Source organism: Gekko japonicus, unplaced genomic scaffold, assembly GCF_001447785.1.
Source record: "Gekko japonicus isolate JY-2015 unplaced genomic scaffold, Gekko_japonicus_V1.1 scaffold367, whole genome shotgun sequence".
NCBI classification, from domain to species: domain Eukaryota; kingdom Metazoa; phylum Chordata; class Lepidosauria; order Squamata; family Gekkonidae; genus Gekko; species Gekko japonicus.
This window is the reverse complement of record NW_015163617.1, coordinates 531776-544949: the sequence shown is the minus strand read 5'-3', so window position 1 is coordinate 544949 and position 13174 is coordinate 531776. Positions and strand designations below refer to the sequence as shown.

The 13174-nt window shown below is 48.6% G+C and overlaps 1 protein-coding gene across 1 annotated transcript in view; it reads right to left on the bottom strand.

Annotated features, from left to right (window-relative positions):
* Positions 1-2642: 2642 nt before the first annotated feature.
* LOC107107169 (E3 ubiquitin-protein ligase pellino homolog 2) overlaps positions 2643-13174 on the bottom strand; it is a 147668-nt gene continuing 137136 nt past the window's right edge. The window contains exons 4-6 of the mRNA XM_015407427.1: positions 9977-10174; positions 5252-5440; positions 2643-3310 (exon numbers count right to left, since the gene is read on the bottom strand). Coding sequence (XP_015262913.1) covers positions 2744-3310; positions 5252-5440; positions 9977-10174 — 954 coding nt within the window. The 3' untranslated portion in view covers positions 2643-2743. The remainder of the gene's footprint in view (positions 3311-5251; positions 5441-9976; positions 10175-13174) is intronic.

The following is a 13174-nucleotide window of genomic DNA, read 5'->3' as shown; positions in this document are numbered from 1 at the left end:
TATATATTTATACAAAGGGCACAAAGATAGTAGGAACGGCTGTGAAAATGAGCAGACAAAAAAGAGACCCCTGCTGTTGGGGTCAGCGCCGTTGGGAGATAAGATTCCTCGCCAAGGGGTCTTTCCCTGACACCCCTTCTCCGGGAAAAAATACCTCTTGATACCACACGTACAGAGAGAGAACATATCAAAAAATGCCACTAACACAATGAAAAACACTAACAGGGTAAAGTTAAAGTACACGCAAACCCCGATGTACTAATTTGAAGACTGAGCAGCAAGACTCCTTCCCCCTCTCCCCAACTAATCTGGAATTACCCCTGGGTGTTTAATAGTGACATTTGATAGTTGAACGAACAAACTTAAAATACTACGGGACTCTACTCAGGCTGTGAGAAAAGGCGACAAGAGGGAGAGAAGTTGACAAACCCTTACGGCCACGGAAGGATGCAGACATGTGGAAGTTTTTATGTCACAGAAGCGAGCTGACCAAAACAGCTACCAAATACTGAAAATTCAAGGAGTCACTAGGAATCCCGCAGATGAAGAAGACTTGTGAGCGGCCTGAACTGACAACAGGATCGAGGCCAACGCACATACGTTCTGCAGAGACAGAGAGAAGACCTGACGTTTCTCTCTCGCCTGGCAGCACATCCACCCGGATAACTGGATTGATAAAAGGAACTGCTACATTTCCGATTTGCCCTCTGGTCCATCGCACATATGTGCGACTACACCAAGTGGAGAGAAAGCTGAAAGGAAGAACTAGATGGGGGGGGGTGGAAGCGAGAGAACACTGTTGAAGATGACTGGATGCGTGTAAAAGGGAATTCAAAACGCCAGATGGAAATTGGAAAATGCAGACAGGTGCCTTGCTGACACCGGATTTCAGTTAAAAGATGCTTTTGCACAACATGTGAGAATCCTTCAGATGCTGCCACACTGATGTGGGAACGGCTGTTCTGTGGACACGGTGTGATGGAATAGAGATGTAAAATTTCCAGAAATTTTGAAGCTCGGGGAAAACTGAAATTTTTGGAAAAATTGAAAAAAAAATGCTACATTAGCACTCCCCCCCCCCCCAAGATTGAAAGTCATTCTTTTACGTTAGGAACATAAAATATGACTATGGACATTTTTACTTGGCATGAAATTATCACAACTAGCATATTAAAAATATGGTGAATCCAAACGATTACAAACAGAATACCCACCCACATGCAAAAACAAAACCGAAACCTTTTTCTCTTCTCGTGACAATAGCACCTCCTAAAGGAAGAAATGCATCTTGTTCTTGCATTGGAGAGTTCAGTTTGTAACCTAGGACTTGCTTGTCCTCAGTGCACAGAAATTAGATCAATCTGATACCATACATCTTTTTTAGGAATGATTTGGAAAATATTTGAATACCTTGTCATAAAATATTTTATTCATCATGTTAAAATAAAACGTTCCATAATCAATTTTTTCCCCTTTTCTTTTTTCAATTTTTCCAATTTTTCGGAAAAAAACAAAAAAAGGCTTCAGAAAAAAAAATGGGGAAAACCCAGTTTCCCCACCCCAATTTTTTCCGGGTTTTTTTCCGGGCCTTCACATTGCTACAAGGGAACCACATGAGCGGGGATAGACTCGGCTCCATCGGCTCCTGTGCCTAAGGTTCTGGCTTTTCTAGCACACTGCAGAGGCCTGGGGTAAAGCCACAGAAGAACCGCTCCTACACCACCAGCAGTTAACATATTAAGGGGTCTAAAGTTAGCAACGAAGAGGCCCAAATACTGGGCTTTCCAGGATCGATTCTGCGATGTGTGGAGTCGGCAAAAAGGCAGGGAGAAGGTGGACAGCGGAGCCGCTTCAGGAAATCTCACAAGCAAAACTCGTGAACTACCGTTTCGTACACCAAAGAACACGTCCTGCGCATCTGCGAGACCAGATAACCCGTATTTTTTAACCCTTCTTGTATATTTTTAAAAACCGGAGTGACATGCAAGGGTAACTTTGGCGCCACATGAACATAACACTGGAAGTGGCCCACAGACGACAATGCCCCAAATTTCAAGTAATTTTGTGTCTTTTTGTTTGCGCAGCCGCATTAGACCGCGCGGCAGGGTTTCCTAGTTTGTTTGTTTTTTGTTGTGCTCTTGTTCCCAAAGCCGACCCTTTCTCACTCGCAGCTTCTCTGAAACACAAGTATTTAACAGAACATTCAGCCAGGTTTGCCCTCACATTTGGGTACACCCTCCATGAGAAAGCTCTTCAAGTTAATTATATTGCAAATTAAGAAGAAGAAGAAGAAAAAAGAGACAAATTACATTCTGTACGTTCCTTTTTTAGGTTTGAAAAAATATGCGTCTTAAAGGCTTGTCAAAGTTTAGAAGAAAAGCGTTTCTGTTAAAAAACCCAAGATTTAAAAAATCGTTTAAGACATCGGTATTTTCCCCCCTTCTCCTGATCGAGGGTACTAAGAAAAAAATATTACAAATATACTACAATTTGACCGAGGCGATGTCATTGTGAACATGCCTCTACTGAACATGGGGGTGCCACCGATATCGGTTTGGTTCCAGGTATTGGTGTGCCTCCAACACTCCATGTCCCCCCCCCCCGGTTGCCACCCTCCCAGTCCCTCATTAATAACAATCCTATAAAAAAGGTAAAATCTAGCGTTAGTGGCAAATTTCTTAATCTTCACAGTAAATTGTTAACAAAAGTGAGCTTTTGTCGGTAAGTCGTCTGCCAGACGGCATCAGTCGATCGGACCCTGAAAAATGAGCTTGACGCAGTTCTGCTCTCCGGAGAGCTGGGTAGCGCAGAAAGGGCAGGCGGCGTGGAACGCGTGAGTCCCGTGGGGCAGCGGGATCTGGGACCAGTATTTGGCAGACTTCTCCGAGCACACGTGCCCGCAAGGAGTGAAAGCGTAAGTCGGGGGGCCGGCGTCGACGTAGAAGCCCGCCTCGCAGCCGAGCCAGAGAGGCACGTAGGGGCCGACGGTTCTGCACATGGGGCACTCGCGCTCGTTGGCTTCCGTGTCGCTGCGGTGGCCCCAGTTGTGGTAGCCGTGGACGTGGCCGCAGCTGAGGTAAGCCCAGGGCTGCTTTTCTTCCACCACTTCTTTGCGGTTGATGCTGGGGAAGGCCAGCGTGTTCAGCCCCACGGGGCACTGGGGCCGCGCGGCGTTGATCTCTTGCCGCAGGGCCTCAATGTGTTTCTGAGTGGGCGTGTGGAACAGGCCGTCCGCCGTCCGCCACAGGAGGGTGGCGCCGCACAGGTCGACGAGGGAGCCGTCCTGCAGGACGTTGGTTTCGTTTTCCACCTTTAAAAGGGGCAAGGGGAGAGTATTAGATTGGGGAGCCAATTCCGTCCAGTTGCCCTTCTCCCCGCCAATGCAACAGATCTGTCATCCCAGGCTCTTTTTGTAGCAGGAACTCCTTTGCATATTAGGCCACACACCCCCTAATGTAGCCAATCCTCCAAGAGCTTACAGAGCTCTTCTTACAGGGGCTACTGTAAGCTCTTGGAGGATTGGCTACATTAGGGGTGTGTCGCCTAATATGCAAATGAGTACCTGCTACAAAAAGAGCCCCCCATGAGCCTCCTGTTCATCTAAATTAGGGGGGTCCGAACCCATGCTCCCTCTAAGCTGTGGAGTCCTGTGAGCAAAAATTCTACTTTGTGAGCTACTGTCATTAAAGTTGTGAGCCAGCGATTTGGCTGCTGCAGAAATTAGTTTGCTCTGGAGCCTTCCTTCCTGAGCGAAGGCAAAAATGTGTGAGCCGGAGGCTCAAAAACTGGGAGCTGGCTCACAGTCACTCAGCTTAGAGGGAACACTGGTCCCAAACTGAGCCTGTGGGTACCTCTGAAATTCTGATATGGCACGGTGGGCACAGCCACAAAACGGCTGCCCAGGTTGGCAGAGCAAGCCATAAAATAGCTACTGCAGCTTGCTTGCAGTCACGCAGTGAGGACCCTTCTGCCGTGGTGGCAGCTGCCGCCGAAGCAATATTTTTTTAAAAAACCTACACTGGCTGCGGTCACACAGAACAGTAGCCATGCTAGAGAGACGGAAGATAGGCGGATTTTCCGGGCGTGATCTCACCGTCACATCTGGGAAGCGTAGAGCTCCCGTGGCTCAACCGAGGCTTCCCTCTGAAGATGCGCAGCAAAAAACTAGTACCTCGGAGGTACTAATTTCCGGAAACCGCGGGGCAAGGGCGGGCGTCTGATCGTGTTTCCGGTGGCATCCAGCGCCCGCCCATGTCCCCTCGCAAACAGGTCATTTTCCCCCCCAAGGCTCAACGGATGCGCACAAGCACCCAACGGAGCATGCGCACACTTCAGTTTTTTAAAAAAGTAAAAAAACCAAAACACAACCCCGTTTGCCGCGCCGCCCTGCTTCTTTGCCTGTGGTGTGATCGGCACCTCCCCCCTAGCCACGGGACCTCGACAGGACCTCAACCGGACGTCTGATCTCGCAGTCACGCGTTAGTTTGCCCCGGGGCAAATAGCCAGCACCATGCCCCCCCCCCCCCCGCATTTTCCAGCCCGTGTGACCGGGGCCACTGCCAATCAAATCTCCAATGGCCAATCGGAGGTCTTGCTGGGCAAAAGTCCTTACTGGTTCTGCCCCCTTTGCTAAAAACATGTGGCGGGCACCACACTGGGGGACCCCTGAACCAAATGGCACAGTGGGGTTTTTTCCACATTACATCACTGCATCCGTTCTGGCTCCACGCGGCTTCGGTTTTTATCCCTCTTCCGTTTGCCCTGAAAAACCATTTGCCGTGTGGTTTTCCTGGGGTGGTGGTGGTGTGGTTCTTCGGGAACCACTTTTACCCGAGTCTTCTTCTAGTAATAGAATCTGAGTTGTGTTCGTTCATGGGTGAAATGTTTTCCGAGCTTTCCTTGGTTCCGCTCACATCCCTATCTACTTTCTGTTGACTGGGCTGTGACCATGGACAAACTACACCATGTGCTCTCTTTCCCCTGCCTCAGCAATGCGGCCTTTCTATCCCTTTTCTGAAACTTCATGACACTTTGGCAGGCAATTCTTCGACGACAAGTTAGGGTTTAAATGCAACCACAAAGTTAAACTCCAGACATCATCAGAACCATCCATCACAGAAACCTGAGGGAGGTCAGGAAGAAAGCAAAGTAGCATTATCTGCCTAAGTATACAAGGAAGACACTAAAAAATTTTTGGTACAAGATAGGGTTTCCCCCCTCCCTTTTATTTACAAGGAATTTCCCAACTTACTAGCTTGCCTCTTTGCTGAGCCGATCTCGTTTCACGGAGCGTGTACACGTCGCCGCAGACGGAAATTTCCCGCCAGACTCCGGGTTTCGACTCTTCGGTGAATCCCCCTCTTGGATGCATGACTAGAACGCCATTGGTCGTTAATCCGTCCATGTGCCCGTCTGGATTCTTCCACTTGGCTGCTTTTTCCTAGACGCGAGAGCAGAGCAGAAAACCCACACCAAAAAAATGTTAGCTTTGTAATGCTGGAAAAGTCAAGTGAGGACTAATGGCCAAGCTCCAAACCGCGCAAGTTAGTTTCCCAAAGAAAGAGCGGCTCTTGCTTGCTATGTTATTCTGTAGGTTGAAGGCGCTGCACTGGCTGCCTATAGCATACCGAGTCCGCTTTAAAGTGCTGGTACTTACCTATAAAGCCCTATATGGCCTGGGTCCGACCTACCTGAGGGACCGCCTTTCCCCATACATACCCCCAAGAGCACTTCGGTCGGAGACCCAGAACCGACTAGTGGTTCCGGGTCCCCGAGAGGTGAAGTTGGCTGTGACGAGGGCCAGATCTTTTTCAGTGGCGGCCCCTGCCTGGTGGAATGAGCTCCCGGAAGAGATCAGGGCCCTGCGGGACTTTATGCAGTTCCGCAGGGCCTGCAAGACGGAGCTCTTCCACCAGGCTTATATGTAGGGACCGCCGCTACTGCCACCACTACCAACGGTGGTAATACCATCAGGGTCTGGACAGCCCCGAATAATCTGGAGGTATAAGATCTACCTGGCAATAAGAACAACGGATGGGTTCGGACTTTCTGGTAGACAGCGATACCCCAAACTGAGGGCTGCTGGAAGTCATCATAAGAACAACTAAGACCATCTTGCCAAACTGAAGCACTTTATTGTTTATTGTTGAATTGTACTGTTGTTATAAAAGTTATGGTTTTACTGGTTTTTATGTATGGGCTTATGCCCCTTGTAAGCCGCCCTGAGCCCGCTTGCGGGGTAGGGCGGGGTAAAAATACTTATAAATAAATACATAAATAAATAAATAGGGTTGACAGGCCACGCCTGGCGTCCAGAGGGGGGGGGGTTGGGGGGCCGGAATCCGGGAGGGCCATGTGACATCACCAATGTCATTACATTCCTCCAGGGTGCAATCCAGAAGTGGGTAGGTAGCTTATCCATCACTACACAGTAACGACACGAGAGCCAGTTTGGTGCCGTGGTTAGGAGTGCAGACTCTAATCTGGGAGAACCGGGTCCCCACTCCTCCACACGCAGCTGCTGGTATGACCTTGGGTCAGTCACAGTTCTCTCAGAGCTGTTCTCTCAGGAGCAGTCCTCTCTCAGCCCCGCCTACCTCACAGGGTGTCTGTGGGGAGGGAAAGGAGATTGTAATCCACTCCAAGACTCCTTCGGGGAGTGAAGGGCGTGGTCTAAATCCAGTCTCTTCTCTTCTCTCTTTGAAGGGTAATTTCAAAGTTGGAGGGAATGATTTGCAGGCAAGTGTCGCTTAGGAGTCTCCAATTTTAGTCATTTAAGCACTGGTCAACTGTCATCTCTCCCACCCCTCATAAGTCACTTTTCCATGGATATGCTATATTACACACACAAACACACACACACATACAGCTGCCTTATACTGAATCCTACCATCAATCCATCAAAGTCAGTATTGCCTACTCAGACTAACAGCCCTCTTCAGGGTCTCAGGCAGAGGTCTTTCTCATCACCTCCTGCCTGGTCCTTTCAACTGGAGATGCCGGGGATTGAACATGGGACCTTCTGCATGCCAAGCAGAGGCTCTACCACTGACCTACAGCCCCACTTCATGGCTCTCCAGGGTCTCAGGCAGAGGTCTTTTGCATCATCTACTGCCCAGTCCTTTTTACTGGAGATGCCAGGGATTGAACCTGGGACCTTCTGCATGCCAAGCAGAGGCTCTGCCACTGAGCCCTCTTCAAAGTAATATTCAGTAATATTCAGAAAGCACATAAAGCTGTCTTATCACACTACTGGTCCATCAGAGTCAGTGTTGTCTACTCAGACTGGCAGCAGCTCTCCAGGGTCTCAAGCTGAGGTCTTTCCCATCACCTCCTGCCTGGCCCTTTTAACTGGAGATGCCGGGGATTGAACCTGGAACCTTCTGCCTGCCAAACGGAGGCCCCACCACTGAGCCACAGCACCTCCCCACAGAAATGGCTTCTTTTAAGACTTCTCTGTATGCCTGCTTGTGGTAACGAAAAAGTAAAGGTAAAGGTTCCCTCGCTCGAAAGCCAGTCGAGTCCGACTCTAGGGTTGCGGTGCTCATCTCCGTTTCAAAGCCGAAGAGCCAGCGCTGTCCGAAGACGTTTCCGTGGTCATGTGGCCGGCATGACTAAACACCAAGGCGCACGGAACGCTGTGACCTTCCCACCGAAGTGGTACCTACTGCATGTGTAAATTGGAGGGGGGGGGGGAATAATCTGACACTAACGCCTCAGCTACAGCTTACACTTAGGTCCTTATTTTGTTAGCCTCCAATTTCTACCACAGAGCCATCTCACATTAAACCCCCCTGAAAAAATATAGACTCACAGAGTTGGGAGGGGCCAAAAAGGCCATCTAGTCCAACCCCCTGCTCAGTTCAAGATCAGCCTGGAGCATCCCTGACCAGTGTTTGTCCAGCCAATTGTACTGTTGTTATAAAAGTTATGGTTTTACTGGTTTTTATGTATGGGCTTATGCCCCTTGTAAGCCGCCCTGAGCCCGCTTGCGGGGTAGGGCGGGGTAAAAATACTTATAAATAAATACATAAATAAATAAATAGGGTTGACAGGCCACGCCTGGCGTCCAGAGGGGGGGGGGTTGGGGGGCCGGAATCCGGGAGGGCCATGTGACATCACCAATGTCATTACATTCCTCCAGGGTGCAATCCAGAAGTGGGTAGGTAGCTTATCCATCACTACACAGTAACGACACGAGAGCCAGTTTGGTGCCGTGGTTAGGAGTGCAGACTCTAATCTGGGAGAACCGGGTCCCCACTCCTCCACACGCAGCTGCTGGTATGACCTTGGGTCAGTCACAGTTCTCTCAGAGCTGTTCTCTCAGGAGCAGTCCTCTCTCAGCCCCGCCTACCTCACAGGGTGTCTGTGGGGAGGGAAAGGAGATTGTAATCCACTCCAAGACTCCTTCGGGGAGTGAAGGGCGTGGTCTAAATACAGTCTCTTCTCTTCTCTCTATGACGGGTAATTTCAAAGTTGGAGGGAATGATTTGCAGGCAAGTGTCGCTTAGGAGTCTCCAATTTTAGTCATTTAAGCACTGGTCAACTGTCATCTCTCCCACCCCTCATAAGTCACTTTTCCATGGATATGCTATATTACACACACAAACACACACACACATACAGCTGCCTTATACTGAATCCTACCATCAATCCATCAAAGTCAGTATTGCCTACTCAGACTAACAGCCCTCTTCAGGGTCTCAGGCAGAGGTCTTTCTCATCACCTCCTGCCTGGTCCTTTCAACTGGAGATGCCGGGGATTGAACATGGGACCTTCTGCATGCCAAGCAGAGGCTCTACCACTGACCTACAGCCCCACTTCATGGCTCTCCAGGGTCTCAGGCAGAGGTCTTTTGCATCATCTACTGCCCAGTCCTTTTTACTGGAGATGCCAGGGATTGAACCTGGGACCTTCTGCATGCCAAGCAGAGGCTCTGCCACTGAGCCCTCTTCAAAGTAATATTCAGTAATATTCAGAAAGCACATAAAGCTGTCTTATCACACTACTGGTCCATCAGAGTCAGTGTTGTCTACTCAGACTGGCAGCAGCTCTCCAGGGTCTCAAGCTGAGGTCTTTCCCATCACCTCCTGCCTGGCCCTTTTAACTGGAGATGCCGGGGATTGAACCTGGAACCTTCTGCCTGCCAAACGGAGGCCCCACCACTGAGCCACAGCACCTCCCCACAGAAATGGCTTCTTTTAAGACTTCTCTGTATGCCTGCTTGTGGTAACGAAAAAGTAAAGGTAAAGGTTCCCTCGCTCGAAAGCCAGTCGAGTCCGACTCTAGGGTTGCGGTGCTCATCTCCGTTTCAAAGCCGAAGAGCCAGCGCTGTCCGAAGACGTTTCCGTGGTCATGTGGCCGGCATGACTAAACACCAAGGCGCACGGAACGCTGTGACCTTCCCACCGAAGTGGTACCTACTGCATGTGTAAATTGGAGGGGGGGGGGGAATAATCTGACACTAACGCCTCAGCTACAGCTTACACTTAGGTCCTTATTTTGTTAGCCTCCAATTTCTACCACAGAGCCATCTCACATTAAAGCCCCCTGAAAAAATATAGACTCACAGAGTTGGGAGGGGCCAAAAAGGCCATCTAGTCCAACCCCCTGCTCAGTTCAAGATCAGCCTGGAGCATCCCTGACCAGTGTTTGTCCAGCCGCTGCTTGAAGACTGCCAGGGAGGGGGAGCTTACCACCTCCCCGGGCAGCCCATTCCACTGTGGCACAACTCTGACTATCGAAAAGTCTCTCCTGAGATCCAGCTAGGACCTTGCCGCCCTTAACTTAAACCCCTTCTTGCAAGTCCTCTCCTCCGCTGCCAACAGAAACAGCTCCCTGCCCTCCTCTAATATCCCAGATTGAACACAGGCAATCAACCATAATCCTGGGACACATAATAATTCTATAACGCGGCCCCTGTCGTACGTCACACACATTGCTCCCCAGTTGGTAGTGGAAGGGTCACGTACATACCCCGAGGAATATGTTTTTCGAAGAGTCAAACCCTGCCGCGAAGATTCTGGCTGTGTATGGCGCGTTCCTATCGCAGACGATTCGGCAGGCAAACCTGGAGATCGTGCTTTGGGTGATCTGCGTCTCATCGCTGTTTTGGCTGCCGGAAATCGTATCGGTGACGACAAAGTCTATCGGGCTCTCCGTTGATCTGCCGACCTGGAAGCATGAGAAGCAGGCCTCTTAGAGAAAGGTCTTAACTTAAGCCGTTTGAAGCAACTGCTGCAGAAACAGGCACGTGAGGGAAATGTGTAACATTAAAGACATAAGTTAGGTTCGAGATCCATGATGCATATTCAGGTGAGGCGATTATTCACACGTCTCTTTTACGCGTGCAAAAATGGACACGTCACATGCATTCAACAGCCAATCCACATACAAAAGAACCTCCTCAGGAAACAAATCCATATACAAAAGAACCTCCTCAGGAAAGCTCCTCCATTAGCATGTTCACAGCCTGGGGAACTCCTACGAGATAATGACTCAGCCCTACCCCACCTTCTGGAGTAGATATAAATTACCTGCCTACCATTTTCCTTCTCACCGTGCCACAGAGAGTACTCCATCCGTCTGTGTTATACCTCTGAGGATGCCAGTCACAGCTACTGGCGAAACGTCAGGTTCTGCAATGCCAAGACCATGGCCACACAACCCGGAAAATCTACAGCAACTAACATTCTGCAATTCTTTGCCTATATGTAGAAAAACCAGCCCTTGCTAGCTTGACTCCAAAGTGGAAATCTCTTAAAAGCAGCACCTGCGTTTAGCCCTCTTCCCCAATTTGGAGAGATCTTTCTCAACTGCTGTGGGTCCATCTTATAGAAAACCCTACACATTTTGAGGAAGCAAACACTTCTTTTAAAAGGCACTTCACTCATGCCGTGACAGCCGGCATGGCGTAGTGATTAAGAGCGGAGGACTCTAATATGGAGAGCTGGGTTTGATTCCCCACACCTCCGCGTGCAGCCTGCTGGTGCGACCTTGGGCCCCACATGGTTCTCTCAGAACTCTCTCAGCCCCACCTTCCTCACAACAAGCTAGGTGGAGGAAGGGAAAGCGATTGTAACCAGTGTTCCCTCTAAGCTGAGTTAGTGTGAGCTAGCCCACAGTTTTTCAGCCTCCAACTCACACATTTTTGTCTTGGCTCAGGAAGGGTGGCTCCAGAGCAAACTAATTTATGCAGCAGTTCAATCGCTCGCTCACCACTTTAACGCCAGTAGCTCACAAAGTAGAATTTTTGCTCACAAGATTCCACAGCTTAGAGGGAGCGCTGATTGTAACCTGCTTTGAGACTCCTTAAGGTAGAGGAAAGCGAAGCACAAAACCCAACTCTTCTTCGTCATTACAGAAGAGAAAAAACATTTCATAGGTTGGTGGGTGTTTTTTTTAAAGAACTCCCTAAACATTTCCAGTTTCTTCCACTGAAGAAAACTGAGACGTCGACGGCGGGGGGGACGGGGGGGGGGATGATGACTGCTTTCCCCCAATTCTTCCAGCTTTTCCCCAAGGCCTTCACATCCCTGTGAACATGCCATTATTCGGACTCCAGATTTGCAGGCCAGTGCTTGAGACTTCGGATGAAACACTAAACTAGGTTCTGCTGTGAAAATGGAACTTATAGATTAACTCTCTGCACATGAGGGGAGGAGGAGGAGGAGGAGTAAAACTAATGGTCCGAAAGGTCTGTTCATCTTAGTGCCCTCGCTTGATGTTCCCTGAACCGAGCCAAGGTCCTTTGAAACATCCTTTTAAGAATGACAAACGTGTCCCAGCTTCCTTTGCTCAAAGTAAAATCTTATCTTGCCTAGAGATGTGAAGGCCCGGAAAAAAAAGGGAAAAATTCAGAAAAAAAACGTTTTTTTTCCGTTTTTTCCTGAAGCCTTTTTGGTTTTTTTCCGAAAAATTGGAAAAATTGAAAAAAGAAAAGAAAAAAAATTGATTATGGAACATTCTATTTTAACATGATGAATAAAATATTTTAAGACAAGGTGTTCAAATATTTTCCAAATCATTTCTTATACACACACACACACACACACACACACACACACACACACAGAGTATCAGATTGATCTAATTTCTGTGCACTGAGGACAATTAAGTCCTAGGTTACAAACTGAACTCTCCAATACAAGAACAAGATGCATTTCTTCCTTTAGGAGGTGCGATTGTCAGAAGAAAATTAAAAAGTTTCAGTTTTGTTTTTGCATGTGGATGGGTATTCTGTTTGTAATAATTGTTTAGATACACTATATTTTTAATATGCTAGTTGTGATAATTTCATGCCAAGTAAAAATGTCCATAGTCATATTTTATGTTCCTAAAGTAATAGAATGACTTTCAATCTAGAAAAGACAAAAGAAATGCTAATGTAGCATTTTTTTCAATTTTTCCGAAAATTTCCGTTTTTTCCCAAAAAAAAAACCGGGGAAAAAACGGAAATTTTACATCTCTAATCTTGCCGCCCCTCAACCTCTATTATCCCCGCAGCTCCCTTGAATCGTTCCAGTTTGTCGTCCTGCCTCTTCAGCTGTTGTGCCGAGAATCACTGAACTCCAAGCCTGAGGGACAGCAAGACCCAGGGCTTCTGATCCTCCCCCCCCCCACCTTTCAACTATGCCCTCCCACCCTGCCCCTTTAAGGGATGCATTAGCACCATCTGAAAAATGCCATCTGTGAACTTTACAGAATCATAGAGCTGGAAGGGTCCCCAGAGGTCATCTAGTCCAACCCCCCAGCTCAACGCAGGATCAGCCTAGAGCACCCCTGGCCAGTGTTTGTCCAGCCGCTGTTTGAAGACTGCCAGGAAGATTGCGTGCCTCTTGTCAGATAATGATGCTTATCTATCCCATAGAGCAGTGGTGGCGAACCTATGGCATGGGTGCCAGGGGTGCCACTCAGAGCCCTCTCTGTGGGCACGCGTGCCATCACCCCAGCCAGGCCCAGACCATCATTAAAGTGTCGAATTCTCTGCCAAATAATTTTAAGTAAATGAAAGCATTTGGGATGGCTTTCCTTACTGTGTTTGGATCATCTTAAGTTAATGTATGAGTTGTTTTTTCTAAAGTAAAACCTCAGCATTCAGGTTAAATTGCCGTGTTGGCGCTTTGCGATGAAGAAGAAGAAGAAGGAGGAGGAGGAGGAGGAGGAGGAGGAGGA